General features: G+C 36.2%; 4 protein-coding genes across 4 annotated transcripts; 3 read left to right on the forward strand and 1 right to left on the reverse strand.

Moving 5' to 3' along the window:
* Window positions 1-2,421: 2,421 nt before the first annotated feature.
* Window positions 2,422-3,082, reverse strand: LOC105233678 (uncharacterized). Its single transcript, XM_049450964.1, has one exon. The coding sequence runs from the start codon at window positions 2,922-2,924 to the stop codon at window positions 2,547-2,549; it is 378 nt and encodes a 125-aa protein (XP_049306921.1). The 5' UTR covers window positions 2,925-3,082; the 3' UTR covers window positions 2,422-2,546.
* A 5,527-nt stretch (window positions 3,083-8,609) lies between these two features.
* On the forward strand, window positions 8,610-9,533 carry LOC105233679 (uncharacterized). The gene is made up of 2 exons (XM_011215814.3): window positions 8,610-9,147; window positions 9,214-9,533. The coding sequence occupies exons 1-2, from the start codon at window positions 8,795-8,797 to the stop codon at window positions 9,332-9,334; spliced, it is 474 nt and encodes a 157-aa protein (XP_011214116.2). The 5' UTR covers window positions 8,610-8,794; the 3' UTR covers window positions 9,335-9,533.
* A 5,020-nt stretch (window positions 9,534-14,553) lies between these two features.
* On the forward strand, window positions 14,554-15,512 carry LOC105231421 (uncharacterized). Its single transcript, XM_011212714.4, has 2 exons — window positions 14,554-15,137; window positions 15,225-15,512. The coding sequence occupies exons 1-2, from the start codon at window positions 14,767-14,769 to the stop codon at window positions 15,343-15,345; spliced, it is 492 nt and encodes a 163-aa protein (XP_011211016.2). The 5' UTR covers window positions 14,554-14,766; the 3' UTR covers window positions 15,346-15,512.
* A 4,459-nt stretch (window positions 15,513-19,971) lies between these two features.
* On the forward strand, window positions 19,972-25,207 carry LOC105228467 (uncharacterized). Its single transcript, XM_049450960.1, has 2 exons — window positions 19,972-20,538; window positions 24,842-25,207. Exons 1-2 carry the CDS (start codon window positions 20,318-20,320, stop codon window positions 25,101-25,103), a joined length of 483 nt encoding a protein of 160 aa, XP_049306917.1. The 5' UTR covers window positions 19,972-20,317; the 3' UTR covers window positions 25,104-25,207.
* Window positions 25,208-27,022: the final 1,815 nt, after the last annotated feature.

The raw sequence follows: 27,022 nt of genomic DNA on the forward strand, positions 1-27,022 counted from the left end.
TAGCAGTGGTTATTCAAATTAGATGAAGTAGAATAGAAGTTAATTATGAAAAACTTCCTCAAAATTGTAGACTACGGGGACTTTATTGAGACTCATTGTTGAAAGCGTGGCACATTAGATCTAATTAAAGGACTAAGTCCAGACAGAATTTAGAGAAAATGAGAAATATATTTATGTGGAAGCTATAGTTCAAGTTCATTAACAGAGGGTGCTTCATTCAGGTTTTTTAAAAACATATAAAAACGCTAGGTGTGCTGACAAAATTTTCTTTAGGTTTTTTAAAAACATATAAAAACGCTAGAAAGCTACCTTGTACCAGAGCTGTTGCTGACAAAATTTTCTACGACTATTCTTATGACAGTTCTGCATTGAATCCTTATACCCATAATAAACTGGAGGTATAGATGCATTTCCTACAATTTCCTCATACATTTTATATACTGAAGTCAATTGAGCTCCGTGAATCAGCTTTAAAAAGTTTTTTTCCTGACTTAGCGAACAGCTTTTAAATATATTGCCTAAATTGAATCAAACATTATATTTAATATCTTAGTTAGTTCACGTACTTACAAACATTTAAAACAATATGGTACATATGTTTGTATATATTTATCATATGTAACTTGTTGATAACGTTCACTGATGCAGTTTAGAAGTTCGTTCGAATTTTGTGGTTTCTGCCGGCTTTCGGGACAAAATTAAAATATATTTGTTTTCACCCAGATAGCTGTAAGCTTACTTTATATGGTAAAAATTTTACAAGCATATGGTTTCTGGAAACCGGCTATATTTTCTTAGTAGCAACTAAATATGTGAGCATGTACATGTTAGAATATAGAACTTGGTGTGCTCACCGACCCAGTTTCAGTGCTCTTGAATTTTGATGCAACATTACCGATGTGTAATTTTATTATGGAAGTTATAAAGTTATAAGAAATAAAACAGATATATATAAGTGTATCTTGCCCCTTTCATGATGCAAATTTACTCTTTTCTCGGTAGATTTTAGGAAAATGAAAACTTAGCGTGCTCAGCATAAACATTGTATTGACTTCAATAAGAATCATATTTAAGAGAATATGATAGTTTGGGTTCGAGATAGATAGATGTCCATCTTTAGGGCAGTTGTACAGTTTGGTCTTTAGGCGCCGAGAGAAACTCTATGAAACGTGGGGTCTTTTACCCCATCCTGTTGTCTATTTTTCATTGGAAGTGGTTTCTACGTGGCGGATCCCAGACCCAGCCCACTACTCGCTATGTGAGTAGTTTAGAGTTTAGAACACCAGCTGCACCTGTGGTAAGCACGCGCTGAAGAATTCAGCAATCCTTTAAACCAAAGATGTAGGAATGAAATATGTTGCGCCTACATCTCTTTTGAGGCTCCAAGCTCCACATGGTTTGGCTAGCGCCTCTTACACAAGGGTTGCTCACTTTTCCAGGGTACGCGATGAGGACGAAAGAGTAGAAATCGGGTATAGCTTCAAAATGTGTGACTATATAACCTACAACATATCTTGGAGGCGAGTGGCAAAAGAGTACTCGACAAATTGGCAAAAATGTTGTTTTCGAAGAGCAGAGAAAATTCATGTATGGGAAAGAGAAAGTAAATGAGAAGAAGTGAAAGCAGTCTCAAAGAGAAGTTTAAATTCATTCCATAACTTTAGTCTCTTAACCAAAGTTCAAGCAACAGGTTGTTTTCCAAATGGAGATCATCTGCATACATACTACTCGATGGTTCCGCAATCGCAATAAGAAACGATCGAGCTATTTGTATAATGAAACCGATGAGAGAGAGGACAAAATAGAACATAATAGGTAGCAGTGAGTTTCTCAACTTTTAAAGTAATCTAATATGCCTTGTTATTGCTCTTTTGTTTGAATCATAGTACAGTTCCATCAGACCGCGTCATATCAGGCGCTTCATTGATCCATTGATCTACTTATCTTTGAGAATGCTGCACGAAACGACACTTCGGCCAATGAAAAGGACTCACAGATAAACAGATAACAGATGACAACATAATGACTTTTTGTGGTCCGAAATTGAAAATTGTTATCTCGATTGGTATTATTTTTTCAAAGTCATGGAAGCTGCGATTTGAAATGGAAAAACTTTTGTGGGATGCCTTGTATATATGATCTATTGATCTATGTATCAACATATTAGATAGATTATCAAAAAAACAAAACCAGGAACTTCCTCCTTTCATTATTTTGATTAATAATTCGACTTTTCAAAAAATATTTCTAGATTAGCTTTCAAAGTACAGTATACCGTACTTTTAGGTAAATGCATGCGTAAAACCCGTTAGATAGTATATCGTAAAGCCGCGAGCGATTAACCTATCACTGTCAGAGTTATGCAAAAATTGTAATCATACAACAATAAAAATTCAGTGTTACTCACAGTACAATAAAAAATACGATGAGTCGGTCCCAATTAATTACGCGCGCTTCTCTAAGCATTTAGCGCCAAAATCCCTTAAATACTCACTAAACAAATTTATCGAGGCCCAATGTTTATATAATCGTAAGTAACGGTAAACTCACATGCATAGCAACGCGCAAATGCTCATACAAAGTCGGCCATGTGTTGGTTCGTATACAACTAGCGTCCGAACACGCTGCAGGCAACGCGGACAGGTGAGCTCTTGAGCGCTTGGCCCTACTGGCGGTGCTTGTATGCCGCCGACAATATGCATATTCAAGGGATGGCGGTAGGTGTAAGAGGGTGCATAAGCTGGCGGAAGCGTTTGTGGGTTTCTTATCGCCGGTATCGCTAATATTGAGGGTGTTATTTCAAAAGCTGGCGACGGTGGCATCGGTGATGTTGTTGGTGCCACATGGTTGAGAGTAGTTTCTGCTGTTGCTGTTGTTGTTGCACGGGTTGTTGACACATTTTGTTTTAAATTATCTTTTGACATTTTTTATCACTGATCCTTCTTTTACTTTTTACTTGAAATCACTTATTTGCTTTGCTTTTTTATTTTTCATCTCCTTTTTGCTGTCAAGAAGGTTTGGTATTGTATGTAATATCTATTTTTAATACTTCATGTCACAAACTGATAACATATCGATAGATCATTATTGCATGTTGGAGCACTTATCCTCAAATTAATATTTTACTTATACATACATACAAAATATTGTATTTAGTATTTTTCTTGATATTTGAAAATCTAATTTCATATTTTATAACTGCACCACTCTAAATTATATATAAATATGTAGCTGTTTTCAACATAATTTTTGGCTGAGTTTTGTTCTTTTATTTTGATGAGGGGTTTCTTCAGAACTTCTCATTGTTTCCGGCAAAACTTTGAAAATGTTTTAGGTGTCATTTAGCTGGTGAAACAACTTACTGGTCATCTGGCCAAAAGAAAATTCGACGTCGAGAAGATGCAATCACAGATAGCCGAACGATTATCGACTCCACTTGCACTGCTGCTCTCTCGGTATAAGGAAACTGTGGGGCGGCATTTCAAGCTCCTTACGTACAGCTGCAACCGAAACCGGAAAATGCAAAAGAACAGGTGGTACGACGAGGAGTGCCGTGTCGCAGCGGAGAGAAAATAGACTGCCTACCTCGCAAAGTTACGATCGACCACAACACGTGCGGGATGGGATAGACACCAAGAGTTTAAGAGGGAAGCGAGATGCATTTGCAGACAGAAAAACAAAGAGGTTGAAATGGGTGAGTATGAAGAGCTTGATAAACTGGCCGACAAGGATAATGCTCGAAAATTCAACGAAAAATTGCGGCGGCTTACAGAAGGTTTCAAGAACGCAGCATACTCTTGTAGAACCCCCAAAGGTGATCTAGTGATCGATGCGCAAAGCATACTAATGTTATAGAGGGAACACTTCTTCAGCCTGCTGAATGGCAGTGAACGCACAACGCCAGGAGAAGACGAACCCGATTCCCTAATCGATGACGATGGAGCAGACGTTCCATTGCCCGACCATGAAGAAGTTTGAATAGCAATTACCCACCTGAAGAACAGCAAAGCGGCGGGGGCTGATGGATTGCAGGCCGAGCTATAAAAACACAGCGGCGAAGAACGGATAAGGAGCATACATTCTTTGCAAAATACGGGCCGATGAAAGCATGCCCGACGATTGGAATTTAAGTGTGCTCTGCCCAATCCACAAAAAGGAAAACCCCACAATCTGCGCCTACTATCGCGGGATGAGCCTTCTCAACATCGCGTATATGGTTCTATCGAGTGTATTATGTGAAAGACTAAAGCCCACCGTCAGCAAACTGATTGGACCTCATCAGTGTGGCTTTAGACCTGGCATATCAACAACCGACCAGATATTCACCTTCGCCAAGTCTTGAAAAAGGCCCGTGAAAGGAGAATCGACACACATTACCTCTTCGTTGATTTCAAAGCTGCTTTCGACAGCACGAAAAGGAGCTGCCTTTATGCCGCGATGTCTGAATTTGGTATCACCGCAAAACTGATACGGCTGTGTAAGCTGACGTTGAGCAACATCAAAATATCCGTAAGTATTGGGAAGAACCTCTCCGAGCCGTTCGATACTAAACGAGGTTTCAGACAAGGCGACTCCTTTTCTTGCGACTTCTTCAATATACTGCTCTTTTATAAGAATGTACAGCTGCTGGCGTATGCCGTCGATATTGATATTATCGGCTTCAATACCCGCGCCGTTAGTTCTGCTTTCTCCAACGCAGGATAACTTTTGCCAACAGCTGGTACTTCGGACTGAGTAGGCAATTGAGAAGTATAGTCCTCTCTCGACGAACAAATACAAAACTCTATAAGTCACTCACTATTCCCGTCCTGCTAAGGTCACCCACAACATCCTCCAATTCAGGTACGAAAAGGTCATTAGCAATGGCTCTATAGCGTTCCTCTTTGATTGTAACATTATGTCCGGCGACCAGTGTTTCCTGCTGTCCGTAGAGGACATAAAACTTTGACGTTTTGAGAATGTGACCCCATTCAACTAAAAGTGGGTTTCATCGCTGAGCGAATTTTTCTGTGAAAATAGGGATCGATGGCCATATCTTTGGGCGCATTAACCGAACGGGGGAAGCGCTTGATTGTCGTTCGGCTTCAATTATTTCATGAAATGACGTTTGAAAGCCCGCAAACCAAAAACTTCCATAAAGTGAATGGGCACTGTTCCAATTGCTGCGTACGATGGTGGGGTGAACATTCATTTTGGTAATAAATGTGCACGATTTGCTGGTTGTTATTAACTAGCTAACCGAACTGACTATAAATCTAGTAAAAGCTATGGAAAAGACCAACTACGAAAAAAGTATTGTCTCATTAAAAACTACAAGTCTAAGAACAGCCTTTCCGTGAGTTATCGTAGCTAATCGTAGCGCTGGTTACCGATTTTCCGAAGTAATCGATTCAAAAATCATTTTATTGTCATGTTTCTTGAAAATATTGATCTTCATACGTAAAAAGAGTTACCATAAGCTTATAAGCAAAAAATGATAGATTAAACTTCAGAAAATTTTCAGCGTTGCTACAAACTTTGCGCCAAGAAACTTTTTATAAGTAGTTAGTTTAGAGTTGTCCCACTGTAAGTCGTTTGAAGTGCTTTCCAAAAAAGCTTAAGCGCTTAATGTGACAGTAAACTTTTAACGAATACTGAGCTTTCTGAAAGCTCCTATAAACTCTGGTAAGAAACAATATTTGGTGTCATGCAAACATTATTCACTGCATACTCTCAACTAAACACACATGTAAATGCAGGTAAGTAGCGGTTTATTGATGAAAAGCTCGCATTATTACTAACCAACAAAAGCACAGTATAAGCGCGATGATATGTGTTTTCGTGTTTGGCGTTGGCACTATATCGGTCACTATGTTGGCGCCACAGCTCGGACATCTCATTCTTTTCGGAGTTGGACCGAGCTCTGACATTTCATTGATATTCTTTTTCTTGTTGTATTGTAAGATGAAACCAGTAATTTTGAATTTAAGCACTTTTACACAGTCTTAATTAACTACACATATGATTTTCATTTTTGTTTCGACTTTCCGATTGTAAATAAAAATAAAACTATTTTAATTTTAAAATTCTTTATTATTTACATTTTCACTTTGACAAGCAATTTTGAATTTACATTTTGGTTCGAAAAAAATAAAAGCCAAAACAAAATTATTGAAGATTGGAAGTGTTGTATAATATGCCCAAATTATAATGAATGAATTATAAATATAGCAAGTTTGGATCCATCTAAATTTATAACTTTTCTTTTCGAAATTATGTGGTCGGACGAAATATAGGGGATCGGCGTAGGTTCAACCGCTTTCGTTAGTATTTGGTACCAACTTGTCAAAATTTCATTTGTTGGGTTTATAAAGGTATAAAGAACACATTAAAAAGACTAACGAATAATATTTGTCGAAGCGAGAAGAATTGATTGATTTTTATGACTGCAAATATCTTTGATCTTTAAGCAGGACAATGTAAAAAAATCCTATCATAGCATGTCGTGACTTGTTGGATACGACTACTCAGAGTTATAGGTGCACATAATGAATTTAAAATACTGTGGAGCTCCCCACGATGACTTCAAGACTTCGTAATTTCTGTCGAAGAAGGTTAGTCGAGACTTTCCATATCTTCGACCGGTGCAAAATATATATCAGAAAGATTGCGGCAAGTTTGATATATTGTATTTGCGAAGTTATGAATTAGAAAATACTATTTCTTTTAATAACAATATTATCCAGAATCACTTATCACTATGGGTTTCAAAGAATCGACTTTTTTTTACCATCTTATTAAATTTTACAACATTTCCGGGATATTGTCCTAAATTTTGAAGTTGATCTTAGTAATAGTTTTCGAGATACAGCTTTAAGAATTTGTGCGCTCGAGGCTAGATGGGCTAGGTGCGCCGTCTTTAAACGCTTTAAACTGTGGTTTTGAAGTAAGCAAGATTTCTAGAGAACTACTCAACCGATCTTCATGAAATTTTACGCAGGTCTGTGAGATACAATTCTTAAAGACTTGTAAAGATTTCTTTTTCGATTACAACTATTTGAAATTTTCACTGAAATTTTAATTTTTTTTGTAGAAATATTTGCTAAAAATCCAATTTTTAGTTTTTTTGTCCAAGTTCTAAACTAAAGTTTTGATTAAAACAAGTATTTTTTCACTTTAGATTATCCTGTAAGGAGTTATTCTGCCAACGCGGATGCACATTTTTCCCGAGGGTTCACCGGAAATGGCGTCGCAATGGCTGAGTTTAAAATATTTTTTTTTTCCAAAAATTTTAAAGTTTTTTTTTTAATAGTGTAGGTTTGTTAGAATGAAAAATTCTAATAAAATATTTCATTTTTTATATGAGAAAAAAATTGTTGAAAAAAGGCTTTTTCCCTCCAGAAAACCCATGTAATCACTTAATATTGACTTTCAAATGTTCAAAGAAAGTCTGAGATATAAAGTTGTATATTACGTACGTAAGCTCGAATAATGTATTTATACAAAAAAGCATAAACCAATTAAATTGCATGAAAATTGCTACAACAATTAAGAGCTCCGCTGCAAGTCGTGTACAATTTTTAAATAATACATTATTAAGTTTTATGTGCAGATTTTAGTACACATTTGAATGTACTTTTTTATGTCAACAAAAGAATGTACATATTTATTAAATATGGCATTTGGATATTATATACATATATACATATACTATGTATAAATTATACACTGACCGACATATTCAGCAGAAGGTTTGTTAAAAAAAACGAAAATCATTATACATAGTATATGTGAATTGGAGTAGTATCGATCCGATTTTCTTTATGAACTATTATCATGCCATATACTAAAAAAATGTTCCCGGGGTTTCATAAAGTAACTCACATACCATCACCAATCATATGGTGTAAAGTCAGACGGAAGTTAGAAAATGCTGATATTAGTTATATGGGGGTACATCCAGTTTTCGCTCAATTTGATTTATTTTAGGCACAAAGAGACTGCGTTTTGAAGCTTTCATTGAGAATATTCAAATATTGGCAGATATATGCAGCATAAAGTCAACCGAAAGTTCAAAAATCTTTATATAAATTAGGTACTGAGGAACCCGCATACCAAGTTCCGTTTTGGACTATAGGGAAAATAGATTAGGCTTCAAAAAAAAGCTCAGCGAAAGCTCTGTTAAACGAACGCTATATTAAACGGACATCTCCATTAACTGTGGACATTGGTCGAACCCAACATATTTTGATGTTTGTTAAGGACAATATATTAGGCGGACAACTCTATTAACCGTACATATAGGTTGGTCCTGCTTATGGGAGATTTCACCGTAATTATTTTCACATCGATTTTCGCGAAGATGAGACAACTAAATTAATCTAATGACAGTAATAAAATTTTTTCAATTTGTATAGGAATTCCTGCTTTCAAGAGGAATTACCTTAGTAGTAAGCAACTGATATCAATGACAAATGCAACTCAGAAACTCTTTCAAGAGCAGGAAGGGAATAATTAAAACTTCCATTAGTGGACGAATATACTCTCTGTATGCAACACAACTGCATTTGATTTCACTCTACTCAAACTCCAATCAAATTCCACTCACTATCCGCTAAAATTGAGTGACGCCGCATGTCATCTCGCTGGACCAACAATGTTTGCAGCTTTCAACTAAAAGCTCAACGCTTTCAAACAAGTTTAGCAGTGCCGTTAAACATTTATGCAGATCAGTTACATTCGAAATCTGCTAATAACAAGTTCACATTTTATTGTAGTTAATACAAATTGTTTAATTTAAAAATCACTGTGCATTATGTCTGAAAACAAGGACCTCGTCGAAATTAATTTGAATACAACAAACTCAAAACTCCTCGAGAAGGGTTCCAGTTATAACAACAATATGAGCTTATTCCACTTTAAGGATCGTAGCTCAGCTACTAACAGCACAATACCCTATAAACAGGGTCTGTCGCTCACGGATTCTCAGGGTGGTGCGCACAAAGGTGCCTCAAATGTGCTACATAGTATTTTTAGTGGCAGCATTGAATTTGTGCCCAACGCCTATCGTTCGCCTACAGATTTGAGCTGTCTGCGACAAATGTACTGTCCGGACTGTGAACAGCGTTTGCACATAGACACCATCAGTTATGATCGCTTGCTCTACTGGTAATGTTTGTGTTGTGAGATTAAGTGAAAAAGTTCTGAGAAATATTTTTTTTATGTGTTTTTTAGCTGTCTGCCTATATTTCCCTTCAAGTGTCTGTACAAACGCGCCATCGATCGGCGACAAAGTGGCAACAAAGTGATTTGCAAAAGGTGTGGTGGAAATTTGGGTTACTGGAAACAAAAGTGAATAATTTCTGTACTTGATTTGGAGAATTTGTGCCAATAATGCCTTGAAAGTGGAATATGTTTTATAAAGTAATAGAGCTTTAGAGTTTTGGGTGTGAAAAATATTTTTAAGTTTACTAATGTTGTTTCTTGTCCGACATAAGATTCAAAAAATATTTTAATGAAATATTTTAAAAAATTCAAACTTAATTCTTATTAATTTTTATAAAAAAAGGTGCTTTGAAAATAATAATTTCCAGCAAGCTGTTAATTTTTAAGGAATTTTGTAGAATTTTTTTTCTTGTGTTTGATGGTATCTAAGTAATAAAATTTTCAGATGAAGATATGAACTGTGTAACTAGATACATTCAACATTTAACTAAAGATCAATTACAGTAAAATTTTACTGTCAACATTTTCGAGAATTTTTGTGGAACCACAATTAAGCGATCATTTGAAATAATGATGATTTTTTAACTAGGAGAGAAACTAGAAAAACTGGAAATGTTCGTCTAAATGGTAGTTGGGAAATATATACATACCTAAGCTTTAACTTTATAGTCCCTTCAGCCTTTAATTCTAATGTCTTGGTTGGGGGTTCAGTAAAGGGTTGGATCAAGATGTCAAACGACCCGTCCTAGGATCAGTATAAATTCTCGCCTTTAACAGAGCTTACCGATACCTGGCGTCATCCATTATAAGCTAGCCTCATTTTCATAGCGGGACTAAAATTTTAGCTAAATAAAAAATAATGAAACACCAAAATGCGTCCGGCTATCCCGAAAAAAAGCGGATGGAACTAGTTGTCAGCATAAAGCAACTAAGTTTGATCTGGGTACTAGCATCCAAAACTAGCTACATAAATTTAACAACATCAACGGAAGCTGAAACCAAACCTAGAAATCAGAGTCTGGTTGGTGGAGACCAAGCTTCTCTCCTACCTCATCAGATGGATAAAACTGGAATCGCCAATGCGGAGTTGACGAAGGAAGAATCCGTTGATTTTACGAAAGCGGTTCTACCTATATTTAAACTCAGACTGACAGCAGTGGCGGCAAAAAGATACAGGACCGCTGAAGAGCATAAGTTTCGAACTAAAAAGTCGAAAACAAAGAATACTAAATCGTTTAGCAGCCACGGATGAGAAGAACCGCATTCAACCCAACTGTGTAAGGTGGTATAGTTAGGGTGTTTTGATATCGCATGGAATAATTTTTATTAAAAAAACCAATAATTACAAATACATACAAGCATTAGTGAAACGTTTGAAGAACGATCTAATGAAGCATGTGATCCCATTTGAACAAGATTTGCAAGTTTATTTGGATATTATAACCATTTGTACGAGTATAATTAAAAAATTTGCGGAAAAGCGGGTTTTAAAAAACGTATGACTCGATGACAGGGCGAAATCTAGGTTCAAAAACTGTTTAAGTACGGCATCGAAAAATCCTAGTTACGTATTTTAAGAAATTAGCAAAAAAGTTTGTTTTAAATTCGATTTCAAGCTGCTAAATATTTTGAGGTGGAGTTTCAAAAAGCTTAAGCCACAAAACAATCATATGCTATCTGCTAACTTTTTTCGAAATTGTCCGTCTAACAAATTCAGAGCCGTAAGCCCAGGCAGCTATTGCTTTTTACTCTCTAAGATAATAATTGTATTATTATTTTTCATTTAATAAATAAATAAATAAATACTGTGAAACAAAACAGTTTAATAGCCAGTGGTCGGCAGAGTTTTCACATAAGGCTTAGGTTAACTGTAGTTCATTGCGAAAACAAGTTCAATTCAGCCCCAGTCGTGTAGTCAATAATGTAAACTTTCAGTATAATAAGTATTTCCGAAAAAATTTCGGTATCGTCTAAACATCTTTTGTTCTCTTCCCTTAATACTGAATGCTATACCCAGTACTTGTATCGAAACACACACTTCTCTTATATTCTAGGTTATAAGTTATTACATATGTAGGTCTCAGTAAAATCAAGCACTTAACTACAAGTATAATACTTTCCTTCAAATCTTGAGTTTGAAGTCGTAGGTGTTAAATTCACGGATGTTTCTTAATACGATTTACTGTAAATTAATTTTAGTGAGAATAATATTGTTGTTTATTGCTTTTGTGGACGCTATGTATCAGGAAATATAATAATATGGTGTTTTTTAATGCCAATGGACAGTTCAATTTTATAAAATTACTTAATAAACAAAAGTGGATAATATAAAAAAAAGTTGAAAATAATGCTCCGTCATATCACAGGTGGTTTAACAACTTGCATATTGATAAACCAATATCTCAATCAATAGTTGAGCAAGCAGTTAGTAAAAGTGTAATGAAAAAAAAAAGGTTTTTGCTCCGTCATTGCTACCATTATTACAGCCTCCTTCCTTTCTTCCAATTTCTTGATTTCGGTTTCTTTACATTCATCATAAAAGTGGGTCAACTGGTAGCTACATATGGTGCCAAGTGTAACGGCAATAAATTCAATAAAAACCGCATTATTTTGCACAAAACGTATACAGAAGTACAATCATATGTGTAGTTACTTATCTTCAACTTAAGAGCACTCTTTTTTGGCAATGAAATTTAAGTTTTCACTGTGAATGTTTCACGAGTGGGTGTTGTGAAAATATCCATCCAAAGCCACGTAGATAATGTTATGAGTATATTATTAAGTATTAATTATAGCTTTATTGATGACATCAAGGTTTCTTATTTATATTTTGCTTTGCAGTTTCTGTATAAAAAAATTTACATTACAGTATTCCCTACTTAACTTGATTGACCTTATAAGAATGCGAAGTGCAGGTATAAATACGCATGTTATGTAAAACTACAGAATGTTCCAACGATAATTTCTTTAAAACACGAAAAATGTTAACTTTGGCTGCACAAAGAAAGTTAGAACCTCTTTACATGGACATTTATTTTAGTAACAAAAAGCATATGTAAATTTAAAAACGTATCGGTCAAAGGTTTGTATCTAACGAAACGTCGCATTTTGCAGTTCCTCTAGTCACGTTCTTTGATTAAAATAGTCGAGTTAAAGTTATCTTATAAGCAGTATATAAAAGGTGATCCATTTCAAGTTCCCTGCTTAAAAAAAATTTGACTTGAAACTTTAAATCTTCTTGGAAATGTTTCAATATCATTCGAAAAAACATTCCTTGGAAGGTCGATGAGTTTTTGAAGATATTTCTTTTCGATAACCGCTGCCAATTTAAGGTAACTCGCGAATGACATGCGTGATGTTTGCTCTGATCATACTGAAGTGTTCTATGAAAGTGAAAAACTATAGATCCATTGATAGATGCCACCAGTGCGGGAAATTGCTCCGGCCCTTTTTAAAACAAATGTCCCCGAGATCACGAGCTTCAACTTTCAAATGCGATTATCATGGCGAGAAACAGTCGCATATTATACAAGATGCGTTCTTATCAGCTCATTTTTGAATATCTAGCCGTCTGGAGACCGGCCCACAAACCACACCAAGAATCGTTATCTAATTGGATGAGTTATTGGCAGTTCTTGAATCTCTATGTTTGTGTCTATCGTCACAAATGCGGCATAATAATGAAAACTTGTTTACATATGTACCAATTGAAGCCTGTGGAATGAGCCTCATCCCCTTTTGAACAAAATTTAATCTGGAAAACGTAGGATCTTTGTATGCAGACGTAAAGCATTCAAAAGTCTTGCATCGGCCATACTGACCAACGAGATAAAACATTCGTTCGACATGCTTGGGACCATGCAAAATGTTGTATTGAACAGAAGGAGATTATTTTGAATAAAAAAAATTGAAAACCGAAAAAACCAGGTAGTTTCGAGTTTTGAAGACTTAGGAACGTACCTTGCATTACAACACCATTAATTGTTGCCACTTTGTAAGGAACTGATTATCTGGAAAATCGTTTTGTTATCTTTAAATTAGAAGTCATAGACATTCTTAACCTCACAGGTCTTAACATTAAAAAAAGCGAATTTAGTACCATATGAATTGAAGCCAAGAGACGTTCAAAACATGGGTTTGCTTGTCAGAAATGTTGCATCAGATCGGAATTTAAAAAGGCTTGTTCTGTAAGGATCTTCTAAAATCGAGTTAAACAATTAATGGTCCTTTTAGCCCAACAATTCTTCCGGCCAATATAAAACGCCCTCACAGGAAAACGGTTCACATCATAACAGAATACCAAAAATTGGTTTAATTCATTGTTGGCCGTCAGACAAGCGAAGTGTTTTTGGGATATTCAGAAAGTTAATATTATGAAAATTCGAATGTATATACATGTTTTTTTGTTAAAAAGAAAAAACCTCACGAACCTCGAATACAATCACTTCACTCGCTCACTTCTATGATAGACCTTTACTTGGATGCATTTAATATACGATAAGAACACTTTCAGAACCCTAAAACAGGGAACATTTGGCGAGATCCGTCTATTATCCGCGTCTATTCAAATGAGATATCATGTTTGGTTAAAGAATTAAAGACAAGATAATTCTGCTTTATTTGATGTAGCTGAAATCCGCAATCAATTCCATGAACAAACCATCGTTGTATTATCCGATATTAGGCAGAAGCTATTATATTCTGTATGTCAAAAAAAATATCGGGAAGTAGAAGGGAAAAAGAATCGGTAGTATTGTGGTGTCGTCCATTACGAATACGTTCCAACTGGTCAAACCGTAAACAAAGAGTATTGTCTTGTTGTTATGAGGCGCTTACGAGACGCTATCCGTCGTAAACGTCCTAGTTTGTGGGCCAACAAATAATAATCGGTGAAATATCTGGGGAACATAGCGGGTGGGGTAGCATTACTTTTTCTTCACTTTTTCATCGACCAACGTCCCCAACTTTTCGTCTTCCCAGGTTTTTGACTATCCTTCATAGGGACGGTTATTAATATTGAAATCTGCTTCAGCCACCGACTTCATTGACTAAAAGAAGAAAATCAATACTTCCTGCAAATGATAATTAATCGATAACCAACAACTGCTGCACACCTAATAATAATATGGAATAATATTTTTTTTTAATATTTGATAATTTGAAATAAAATTGAAACATTCTAAGCAAATAATATTAATTTCCTATGTGTGTCTTTGTTGATTCCAAATTAGCCAACAAACAAATCATTCTCTCTACAAAAAAAACAAAAACAAACCACTCATAGTTACTCACTCGCCTTTCTCACATCGTAAAGAAATAAAAATCTCTCAGCGTTTTTGGGTTGTCTCGGCTAATCTTCACACAACCAGTTGGCTCTGCTCATTCGAACAACAAAGACAACCGCAGCTGACCGGATTAGTTGAAAATTCGCAAAGTGAAATACGAAAGTGAATAAAGCATAATAGAGAAGCGATTTTTTTGTTGGATAAAAATATAAACACTAAAAGCACAAAACAAAAAAAAAAAAAAACATTTCTGAAAGAAGATCTCGGCGTTAGTAAAATGCAATCCCAAATCGAACTGGTTGAAATAAGTTTGAGTGGACCAAATACACCGATTACACCAAGCACACCAGAGAAGCGATTCGAACAGGCCACTGATGCAATTTTAAGTTATGTTCTTGGCGATACGGTGCGTGAGCGTGATGAGTATGAACCCAGCGTGGAAGAATCTTTGCAGAGACGCAATCAAACCAGCACCGCTTGGGCCCCGAAGGCTAAGGATGATGGGAAACCACATGTACGCTTTTTTGCTGTTGGACCGAGTACCTATCAGATACGCTGTCCGCTCTGTAAGCAGCGTGCCGACAGCGAAACGGTGCAAATGAGCGGCATCTTGGGTCATCTCAGCTGTTTGCTCTCCACACTTTCCTGGTGCGTGTTTTGAGAGAAAATTTCAGAATTTATTTCTCGTAATTGTAATTTTTTTTATTATAAATTAATTGTATGTTTATTCCACAGCTGTTTTCCAATATTCTCGTTGTCCTTTGTCTATCTTTGCCTGCAGAGTCGCTTAAAGAGCAAACGCATGTTCTGCGATAAATGCGGCGGCCACCTAGGCTTCTACTGGCGGCCTACTTGAGCAAGTTTCTTTTATTATAGTACCTTAGAAAGACTTCTAATTGTTTTGGTGTAGTTTTGCAAATAATTTTATGAATCTGTATCGAATACTTTATATTGTATATAGATAGAATCTTTTTAACATTTAAATATAAAATAATTCTATATATATTTATTTTTCGTTTTTAATTAATTTGTTTTTACTCAAGCATACGTTCATACATATATATTTTCGAATAAAAGTTCAGTTTTTAAGTTTTTGCATCGAAATGTTGTGTCTATTTCACTTTGCATATGAAAACTTGTACTCTTGTCTCTATATACATACATGGTGACAAAAAAGTACTCGGAAATTGTAAATGAAACACAAAATATTTAAATATTCCTCGAAACAATTCTCATAAGTACATTTGGGATGGCTTTTACTGCCTTCAACAAATTTTGTTTTATCTCTTCGATCGACTGAAAACGGGTTTCATTAGAATAATTCTTGACTTACTTTCATCGCAAACTCATTAACCCATTTTTCATCGACAGTCATAATGCTCTCCATGAATGTGAGATTGGAATTCGCACGATCAAGTATGTCAAAAGAGACCTCCTTACGGTACTCTATTTGAAAAAAATTCCGCTTTATCAGGACGAGTCGAGCAAGAACGCGTTTCATACCCAAAATATCCACCAAAATCATATAAACGAACTCGCGCCAGAACGAGGCATATTTTCAAAGATGTCTCGACCGTCTCTAAAGGCTTTTGTACCACTCATAAATTTGTGTTTTTGAGAAAATTGAATCACTGTAAGTCTTCTCCAATTTTCACAACAATTCCGCACACAAAATTTGGTTAGAAATACAAAACTTTAGAGAAATTCTTTGTTCGATATTTTTATCTATTGAAAAAATCTCATCAGATTTCTGAGGTGTACTGATCTAAGGAGGTGATATAACCAAACTGGTTGACAGATCGCTTTCGTATGTGGACAGTGCTACTAAATTAGCAAAATACATGGTTTTGAAATATCATTTACGCGGAATTTTAATTACAACTTCGGGTCGCTTTTTTGTCACAATGTACATATGTATAGACACATACATATGTATCTATTCGCGCATAGGATCGCGTTGTCAGAAATCTATTTTTATACGACAATGAGTCTAGAGAGACTAAGTAAATTGCCGTGGACAACAACAAGCAGAGAGAACAGTAGAAAAATTCTTTTTTGAAAAAATTTAGAATCTCACAAATTTTATCCAATTAAATGACGACGACATCATGTAACAACAAGAAAAAAAGTTAACTTTGGCTGCACCCAAGCTAATGTACCCTTCACAGGTGCATTTCTTTTAGTAACTATGTGTTTAGTTCACACGGAAGCTATATGCTATAGTAATCCGATCTCAAAAACTTTTTTGGAGATTATATTATTTCCTTAAGCAGTACCCCATGTCAAATTTCGTGAAGATACCACGTCAAATGCGAAAGTTTTCTATACAAGCCATTGAATCCAATCGTTCGGTTTGTATGGCAGCTATATGCTATAGTTAACCGATCTGAAAAATTTCCTCGAATATTATATTGTTGCCTTAGAAAATAATCTCTACCAAATTTTGTGAATATATCTTATCAAATGTGAAAGTTTTCCATACAATAACTTGATTCCGATCAGTCAATTTGTATGACAGCTATATGCTGTAGTGGTCCGATTTCGGCAGTTCCGACAAATAAGTAGTTTCTTGAAGAGGAAATGACGTTTGCAAAATTTCAAAACGATATCTTAAAAACTGAGAGACTTGTTGGTATATATACAGACAGACGGACAGACAGATGGACATGGCTAAATCGACTCAGCTCAACATACTGATCATTTATGTATATACTTTATAGGGTCTCTGACGCTTGCTTCTGGGTATTACAAACTTCGTGACAAGCTTAATATATCCTCTTCAGGGTATAAATATGCATGATTTTTATTAGGCAATTCTACATGCGATTTGTCAAAGTGTAATTTACTCTCAACCGAAATCTGCACAAAAATATCTTACCGATAATCAAAATTTCTAGCAGAATTTATATCGACGCTCACAAGGTCTAATCATCCCCGTCGATTTCACCAAATTTCTGGGAAAAACGTCTGCCAACATCGTATTATAACGCTCGCTATTGATAGTAACGGCATTTTTGCTTCATTAAAAAAAATAAGGCCGTCATACCGAAATCTGCACTGAACGGTCAATTCTTGGTGCAATTGCTTTTCCTGAACTACACGAGGATTTGACAATAATCGGAATAATCTTGGACAATCATGACATGACGAAATGACGAACCTCTCTGAACAGACTGACAAAATTTGACAAAATTCGTAAACAAAGATTGCCGTCACGAATGTCGATATCACGTCATCACTAGAGACGGCATATCTAGCGTAAAATTGTTTATTAAGAGATATGAAAATCCCATACACTTTTTGTGTTAAATAGAGTTCCTTCAGGACTACTAAGTTTTTGTGATTCGTCAAATACTCCGAATTGCTTGAAAGCACTTATTGCAAAAGCTGCTGACATTGAAAGCGTAGCACAGCTCAACAAAAACTGAAGTTAGTTTGTTGCCTTGGATATCTTAGACAATTCTGATGCCTTGAAGTGTCCAGATAACAACTTTATTCGTGAAAATTGTGGATGTGCACTTGTTTTTAAGACAACTGCGTATCTAATACTTTGATAAATATCGGCTTGTTAAAAATAAAATTTAGTTTCCAGTAATGATTAGCGTTCATCCTTATTTTCAAGCTTTTTACCGAAAATATGCGAAAAATTGGGCGAAAACGTTTAAGGTTTTATTAAAAATCTAACAAACAGTTTACTCAATAGAAATCTCGCTAACGCTTCAGAAGTAATTCGCATGTACTACTTAGAAACATTGATATCGCCAAATACCCAGATATTGGTACAATCTACCAGGATGTGAATAAATGAGGGAAAACATCTCCAGAAAAGATATTTGTTCAAAATGAACTCAATAATGTAAAACGAGAACAACTTAAGAATGATTCAACAATTTATCATAGCTTTGGAAAAGGATATTGTTTCAGCGACATTTGTAGAAAAATTCTTGAAAAATACAGATTTAATCAAGTTTTAAGATTCTAAAAAAATTGTATCATGTAAGATTATGTTCTCAATCATTTAGATAATCTTTTGGATAATTAAGGTAGAAAGAGTTACTATCAAACCGAGGTTGCAGCCATTAGGGTAGCAGCAGATCTGCTGCTCCGAAGTGCAGCCTCCTTCAGAGAATTGACCATTCATTGAGATAGTAGAGCGGCGTTATTAGCCTTGAACTCATTAACGGTGCCTTCAGGGTTGGTCGAGGAGTTCCTAATCTCGCTATCAATAGCATCAAGAGTTTTTGTGATAAGATTGGTATGTATGCCAGGTCTTAGTGAAATCGCAGGAAATTGCGAAGCTTAATAGCTGGGTTACTATCGGTACATGCGCTGTCACAAAAGCCTTTTGGTCCAAGATCGATCGCATGAGACCTAGTGATCTAGCCTCTCCCAAGTTATGGGGGTTTTAACAGGACATTGCCTATTGGCGTCCATACAGTAAGGTTGGGAATCTTACCAGACACCATCTGCAGAAGATGTATGAAAGAAGATGAGGTGGAAATAACTCAACACTTCCTTCTTGACTTTCCCGCGTTTGGGTGGTCCAGACTTAAACACGATGGAGCGAGATTTTTGATCAGCCATCTAGTCTAACCTATGGTGAGAAAAAAAGAGACCTGTTCCACTAAGATCTAAAAGTGATGGACGAGAGGTATTATGGTATATGGGATTATAAAGGACGAACGAGGTAATATATCGCTCCAAGAAAACGCTGGCTTAATTTGCCATAAAAATGGAAGGAGTGGAATTCTTATAAAAAATATAATGGTTAGGAGCGCTGCTTACAATTTCGACAAAGGAATATTTATCCACAGGCGTGTAATCTGTGATATTTACTGGCTTGTAACTGCTGATCCAAAGTAATTTTTACTAAAGCCTCCATTTTCCGCAGTTCATACATCTGCCGAGGAAACATTTGGATTGTACTTTATTGAGTCTTTTGGTCGTAAAATCGAATATAATCTATAAATTTGGCATCGAGCTAGAAAACATAAACAAACTCTAACTAAACAAAAACAAAATCATATTTTTGTAGTGTCACAGCGTGATGAGTTGATCACTGAAATATTTTCAATGTAGTGGGGCTCGATCGCCAGGTAAGTAAATAAAGTATGCAACATTATTAAAGTTAAAAATAATATTTATATCACATATGTATATATGTATGTAGGTATGCTCTAATTTGACTTAGCACTCAACTGTAGCTGCTGTGCCCAGATGTTCAGCCCAGATGCTGCCAACAGTCTTACGCATTCGGCCCGAAAGCGTCACAGTATCAAAGTGTGGCATAGCCAGAGTAATCGAAGCGAAGAACGCAATAAATTACTCAAAACCTTTTCATTGTAGAGAGCAAATACTTGCTCTTTATACTACTTGTATATACCTATACAAGTATTTGCTTGCTGATCCCATATATAATCCCACAATTTTTATATTCCCTCAATTAGCTTGAGTGCCCACAAACGAAAAGGCAGCCAGAGCAACAACAAATACCAGCTGAAATGACAGCAACCACAACAACAATGACAGCGTCAACGCCAACGACGCCAATAGCAAGAGCATCAGCGTTGGCTGGCAATAGCGGCGATTGGCAATTCTATGTATTGTCAGTTGATCGCTTTGCTTGGACGGCATTTGTAGCGAAATTCGAAATGTGTACCTGGTGCTAACGCTCGCCAAACGTGTTGCGAATTGTTGAAAAAAAAAAAATATTACAAAAATAAAGTTAAAAGTGTTAAAAATATTGCCGAAATTGAGAAGAAAAGAAAAAACTCCGAGAACTCGCTTACGCATTAGACTTGCGCCGCATCGCCAAACAGCTGTCAAATATGGCAACCACGCCGTCCACTGTCATTGTGACGATTGACAGTAATGATGGCGCTCTGGAGGATGTGATGCCGGTGCTGCCTTCGAATGTTGGACATTTACTAGAAGAGCCCGTAGAGATACAGTGTCCGGCTTGCGGCGCGAAATGCCTCACCAGTGTAGAGCGGCAGGCAGTGACTTTTCTGCAGAAATGTGTTGCTGTGATTAATTTTTGCCTTTGTTGGTAAGTCATAGTGAAGTGAGAGTAGAAAATTGTGCACAACAGAAAATCATAATCGTTCGTGGTCGGTCAGTTAAGGACATTGCAAAGTGTTATAATGGTTATCATACACAAGGACCTCAATTAGTAAAAAGTAGTAAATTTAGTTAAAAAAATGACGTAGTCCCATAAGACATTTTTGATGACAATGGCGTGTAAGCTGTTTCTTCAGATCGTACAGGGTTTGTCCGGAAAATAATAGCACAGATTTTCTTTCGTCGCAACTTTACTTCGGAGCGTACACGCACCGACTGGATTCGGTAGAGGGCGTGCCTAGTTAACGAACGAGCGTCTGGTCAGTTGTCTCCGAGCACCTGGAGAGTCAGGACAAACATTTTCGCGCGACGAGTTTCTGTGAGTGGTGCAAGCCGAAAATGCAGCCTTTGCTAGAGCAGAGGTGCGCTATAAATTCTGTGCGAAACTCGGTAAAGCTGCTACATAGACGTTTGATATGATCAAGTAGGCTTACCCAGATGTTGCCTTAGCAATGGTGTGTTTCGGTGGCACCAGGACTTTTTTGAGGGCCGGGAAGAAGTCGCTGATGAACACCGGAAGAATGAGCAAATCAGAAGTGAAAACGATACCTATTGTCTTTTTTGACATTAAAGGCATCGCCAAGTTTTACGTGGAAGTCATCAAGAAACTCAAACGAAGTGTCAATCGGGTCCGACAGGACATCGCAGCCGTTTGGAAGTTGCACCACCACAACGCCCTGTCTCACACCGCCTTTCTTGTGAACAGCTAACTAACCAAGGCCGGCATCCCAACGTTTCCATAGCCGCCCTACAGCCCAGTTGTGCCCTCCCGGGACTTTTTTGTTTCTTCGCCGATGAAAGGCAAGCATTTTGAGCCGACAGAGGGGAACCAAGCAGCATTCACTTCGGCTCTCCAGGCTATTCCAAAAAATGCCTTCCGTGACGCCTTCAATGCTTGCAAATTGCACTGCATCGACGCAGAAGGAGCCTGCTTTGAAAGTTTTTAAAGAATTGTAACGGTTGGTTCAGCAATATTTTTTAAATCGACATAGTCTTATTACTTTCCGGACAAATCCTGTAATTGGGGCCAACGCGATGCACTAAGTTACATATATAGTACGAGTATATTTAAATGATCAGGATGATAAGACGAGTTAAAATCCGATTGACTGTCTGTGCGTCTGTCCGTCCATGCAAGCTGTACCTTGAATAAAAATTGAAATGTTGTTATGAAACTTGGTATTTGTGTTCCTCGGCGAAAAAGTGAAGATGAGAATGGTGAAATCGAAAGTTTGGAATGCAGCAGAAAAGTGAACCGTGCCTCGTGAGCCAAAGACATTAAATTTTAAACCGGGATAACAAAAGATGGTTTTATAGAAACCGGTGTCAAAATTGGACGATGGACATCGCACCGTCCACTTTTAGGTAAAATCACATATCTTCAGATCTACTCCTCCAATTTCAACCATATTCGATTACAACCTCGACTACAGTATTCAGATAGAACTGTGCACAAATAGTGCATTGGTGGTATGCCAGCTAGAGTCTGAAACTTGTCAAAATCGGACCACATCTCTTCAAATCCCACCATATCAAATATGTTGGCCCCAGTGCGTACGTCTGGCTTTTTGCCGATAATATTGGTAGTATATTTGTGAGATATGTTATTGAAATTCGGCAAAACGGTTTCTTTTATAATAATTATGCCTTATGTCAAAAATTTGTTGGATCGGATCAATATTTTCCTTAGCCCTAAAATAAATAAATATGGATTCCTCCTAAAGTAAAGATTTTCGAACTTCCAATTGACTTTATACCACATTGATTTGTGTGGTTATATTCAAATTAGCCCTTATTTAGTTTTTTTTTAATATACTTCCAGTGTATCCTTTTTCCTTTGTTTTCCATTCACATTCCTTTTTTCATAAAAATGCCTATATTGTAATGTAGTCTGCTCTTGTTTTGACTTTAATAATTGTGTTTTTCCTACTATTCACCAGTGACCCCTCGTGTACACTGAAGCTAAATTTTCGGAAAAATTTATGCGCATTAATGTTAAAAAGCCTTTATGAATGAACTTAGAGGTGATTAATTATTTAAGATTATTCATAACTCCATTAAAGAGAATAACACCTGTTTAAGAATTCTATTTATTTTTATAGTCAAACTTTAGGGGTATAATTAGTGTGACCACACTATACTTCGGTGAAAGAAGTTGTGAGTAAATGACTCTATAACTTTCATAAGAAATATATATGACGTTTTTCTCGATCCTAGAGAATATTTCAATATAAATGGCATGTCTTTTTGTTACTGAAGTTTAATTTCTATAAGATTATGAACTTTGCATTTCTTAAAAAGAGTTCAGAAGTAGTATGGATAAATATTTTAAAGATATGTTTGAATTGTCTTGCTATTCATAAATGTATATATAAGTATTACTTAAACAAGTTAATAAAATGCAACAGTTATCCATAAAAAATTATTTATCACCTCCAGACTAGTCTTTAAACATAAAACGTAATTATTATGCATGACAGCCACCAAAAAGCAGCAATGAAAGTATTCACGTAGTAACGAATATTTACGCTCTCCTAATTTAGTAGACAAATGTCTATAACCTGTTACAACATATACAAATAAAGGCACAGATAAATAAAAGAGATACAGTATTACCCTCTTTATTGAAACAAATGCATTTGAAATGAGGATAGAAAGTGAATGTTAACTTCTCACCATAACTGAAAGCTCATCGGTTACTAATCACTTAATTGGGTAAATTATTAAATAATTCTGGTAATTGCAGTCTTACAGAATAATAGGGATTCAAATGCTTATATTTATATTAATGACAAAAATTCAGATTTATTATAGAGATAAGAGTTTGTCATTCTGTTTTAAAAGTGTTTTCGATCAAGTGACCGCGGAAGCTGGATCTAATGAATTCCAACCGAATTTTCGACTACTTTTTGAATAAATTGGGTCAAAATTAAACGCGCCGAATATTCTCTTTCAAGACGTCTTAGACTTATCTAGGTATACATGCGACTTCACATAACCCCACAAAAATAGTCCAGAATCCATAATCCCACAACACTACATCGTTCCGCAAAATCTTCAGTAAAGTGGAGGGCACAGCTCTTAAATTTCGGGTAATCACTGATGAATTCATTCGGGTTTTCTTCGATACTCTGCTTCAGAGCTGCGAATCCGTGTATTTTCCATTAGAGTAGATGTGTTGCGAAACTGATCTATGGTTGCTAGTATACCAACTTTTTTGGGGGATTATGCCTACCGAATATTTGTCGCTGCGCTCAATGTGTCGAGCAAACTGAACCATTTTTTTGGTAATAAATTTGCCAGCATTCTTTCGGGGTAAGTCTATTATTCATTATGAAATGGCAAACCAAACTGGGTATGAATTAAAAGAGAAAAGTATTTTACCACACTTAAAAAAGAACCATCCGTTAGCTTGAAAATTGAAATAGGTTTAGTGATACCTTGTTTACGACGGAACTCTTTTTTCACTCATGAATACTGTGAGGCGAAGTGGTTACATATCTTATCATCGCATCTGTTTTTATTCGCGGCTTTTGTGGAAGTCTCTTTAATGGGTTTTCCTTCATAATAGTTTTCTTCAAAATAATAGTAACTGATAACTAATTAAGACTACTTGACAGCTGGGAATATATAGTCGGTTTGGAACCGAATTTTATCAGGCACTAAAATTTTACTATAAATCAACTTATTTGTGTATGTTTCTTCCAGCTACAATAACAACCAACATGCGAGGTTGCACTCAATAACACATATATAGTTTTTTCGTTCCCGATTTGTCATGACCTAAAAACTTGTTTGTCTTCGAAAACACATAGCTATAGAGTACTGAAAATAATTTCGATAATTTGAAAAATTTAAATTTTAGTCTCTCACATATTCTCTGGTTGTAAACATTCCGCTCTTGTGTCTGTAAATTTTTTTATTCGACCTGATGTTTAATATCGCATATCTCTGAATTTCGAATAAATCTACAATTCTTAAATAAATTTATATTTATAACAATATTTACGTTTTCGAAAATTTCCAGTCCCACCTAAACCACTCAGCGAAGAATTTATGGGATTTCTACAATTTTCCAAATGCTTTTATAAACTTGTTCACGCTCGTATAATTATTTCCATTGTTTACAATATTTACGCTCCAATTATTATACAAAATTTATGATTTTAAAATTCACATATATTTATGAGTATGTATCTCTTTGTTTTTATTCCAATTTCTATGTATTGCAGCAATCCCATCCGCTGGAGTGGTCGCCATGACGTCAACCATTATTGCAGCGAGTGTGGCTGTTACATTGGCCGTTACATAACGTTGAGTTGGTACAAGCGACAGTTGTTCAAAATGCAGCACTCGGATATGGTGTTCGAAAACAAGTGGCAACGCTTTTGCAAAGTCGAGAAGGAGGCGCTCGATAGTACAATACGAGCGAATCAGCAAGCCAAAGAGCTGGTAAAATTGAAGACGACGAAGACGAGCGATGAGAGTGATTGAAGGCGATACTCTTAAACATAAAATACTAGATATGGATATATTTTATTTTAATTTATTATTTTTGTAAATTTATTGTATTTATATAAATACTTATACTCTGAAAATTCGTCAAGTGTTAATTTTGAGGAAATACAAAAAACTTCGCGAAATTAAAAAAGTATTATAATTAATTTTTGTACGTTACTTTCGTACTTTATTGGTTAATTAAAATTAAACTCAAATAATTAAAAGATGAGAAAATTAAAAATTTCTTTAACTTTAAAAATTTGCAATTATTTAGAAAAAAAAAAATAAATAAATAATAAAAAAAAAAAAATAAAATCGTAGGTTTTTCTGTGCACCTGCTTCTGCGATTTGCATAAAAATTGTCGAAATCACTATACTTACTATACAAAAAATTACCCGGAAATTGGAAATAAAACGCAGAATATTCGATTATTTTAAATTTTATTTATTCACCTTCAAAGTAATCTCCACCAGATGTAATACATTAATGCCAACGATTTTTCCAGTCCTCGTAGCACACTTCATAAACACTTTTTGGGATGGCTTCAGCTCCTTCAGCTAATTTTGCTTTATCTCTTCGATCGTCTGAAAACGGACTCTACGGAACGGCTATTTAAGTTCGGGGAACAAGAAGGAATCACGCGGAGCCAAATCTGGTGAATACGGTGTGGTTCTGAATTTGAAATTCTTTAGCTGTAAGAGAAGGCGTCGTCGAAATTGTTTGTGCCAAATTTGATTAGAATAGTTCTAGTATATTGGAAGATACAGAATTTCTTCAAAATTGGTCCGTTCTGCTGCGTGCCAGGTTAGGTGAGGTAGTGGACGGAGATTGGCAAGAATGGTGTACGGCTGTGACCCGAAAACCTGTTTGACATTGGCAAACCTATGCATTGTCTAAACGACAATGTGGACAGGATAATGGGAAGATCAAAACATGATAGAACGGTCTATTTGTGTATAAAACTTCAAAAGTCATGTATAAAATAGTAGATCATAAATACATATATGTGCCCTGGTCTACGAAAAGGGAGGTAACGTGCGAAAACTAGTTTTTTGGGAAACAGCTGTTAAAAATAAACAACATCCAATAACCATCCGAATCAACTAAAAAGTGAAAATTGATATTTTTGACACCTAAGCCCCCTTTCCATAGACCAAGTCACATATAAAGTTCTATTTCGATAAAACAGTCTCTAGAAACATGATTGGATTACTCACTGGTCACAGCCTGGTGGCGGCACAAGCCTGTACAGGGTTTGTCCGGAAAGTAATAGAACTGATTATCTTCCGCTGCGACTGTACTTTGGAGCACCGACTGGATTCGGTAGAGGGCGTTCCTAGCTAACAAACGAGCGGCTGGTAAGTTGTCTCCGAGCACCTGAACAGACAGGGCAAACATTTTTGAGCGACGAGTTTCTGTGAGTGGTGCAAGCCGAAAATGTACGTGAAGTCCTCATAAGTCCCAAACGAAGTGTTAATCGAGTCCGACAAAACATCGCAGCCGATTGTAAGTTGCACCACGACAACGCGCCAGCTCACACTGTCAATCATGTGAACAGCTAGCTAACCAAGGCCGGCATCCCAACGTTTCCGCAGTCGCCCTACAGCCCATATGTGCGCCTCCGGTGGGTCCTTATTTTTTTCCTTGCTTGAAAAGTCTGATGAAAGGCAAGCATTTTGAGACGACAAAGGGGATGTAAGCAGCATGCACCTCAGCTCTCAAGGCTATTCCGGAGAATGCCTTCCGTGACGCCTTAAAAGCTTGGATATCACGCTGGCAGCGGTTTATCGACACAGAAGGAGCCTCTTTTGAAAGTTTTTAAAGAATTTTCACGGTTGTTCAATTACTTTCCGGACAAACCCTGTAGAATAGGGCTGACAGATTAAGAAGACTGCAGGGAATGTCAAGAGCC

Source organism: Bactrocera dorsalis, chromosome 3 (assembly GCF_023373825.1).
Source record: "Bactrocera dorsalis isolate Fly_Bdor chromosome 3, ASM2337382v1, whole genome shotgun sequence".
In the NCBI taxonomy this organism is placed as follows: Eukaryota; Metazoa; Arthropoda; class Insecta; order Diptera; family Tephritidae; genus Bactrocera; species Bactrocera dorsalis.

Bases quoted from the DNA above. Each gene is read 5' to 3' on its own strand.
- LOC105228467 (XM_049450960.1), top strand. From the start codon at position 20,318: ATGGCAACCACGCCGTCCACTGTCATTGTGACGATTGACAGTAATGAT. The intron at 20,539-24,841 runs GTAAGTCATAGT...TATGTATTGCAG, and splicing joins ATTAATTTTTGCCTTTGTTG to CAATCCCATCCGCTGGAGTG.
- LOC105233679 (XM_011215814.3), top strand. From the start codon at position 8,795: ATGTCTGAAAACAAGGACCTCGTCGAAATTAATTTGAATACAACAAAC. The intron at 9,148-9,213 runs GTAATGTTTGTG...TGTGTTTTTTAG, and splicing joins TATGATCGCTTGCTCTACTG to CTGTCTGCCTATATTTCCCT.
- LOC105231421 (XM_011212714.4), top strand. From the start codon at position 14,767: ATGCAATCCCAAATCGAACTGGTTGAAATAAGTTTGAGTGGACCAAAT. The intron at 15,138-15,224 runs GTGCGTGTTTTG...TTTATTCCACAG, and splicing joins TTGCTCTCCACACTTTCCTG to CTGTTTTCCAATATTCTCGT.
- LOC105233678 (XM_049450964.1), bottom strand. From the start codon at position 2,924: ATGTCAAAAGATAATTTAAAACAAAATGTGTCAACAACCCGTGCAACA.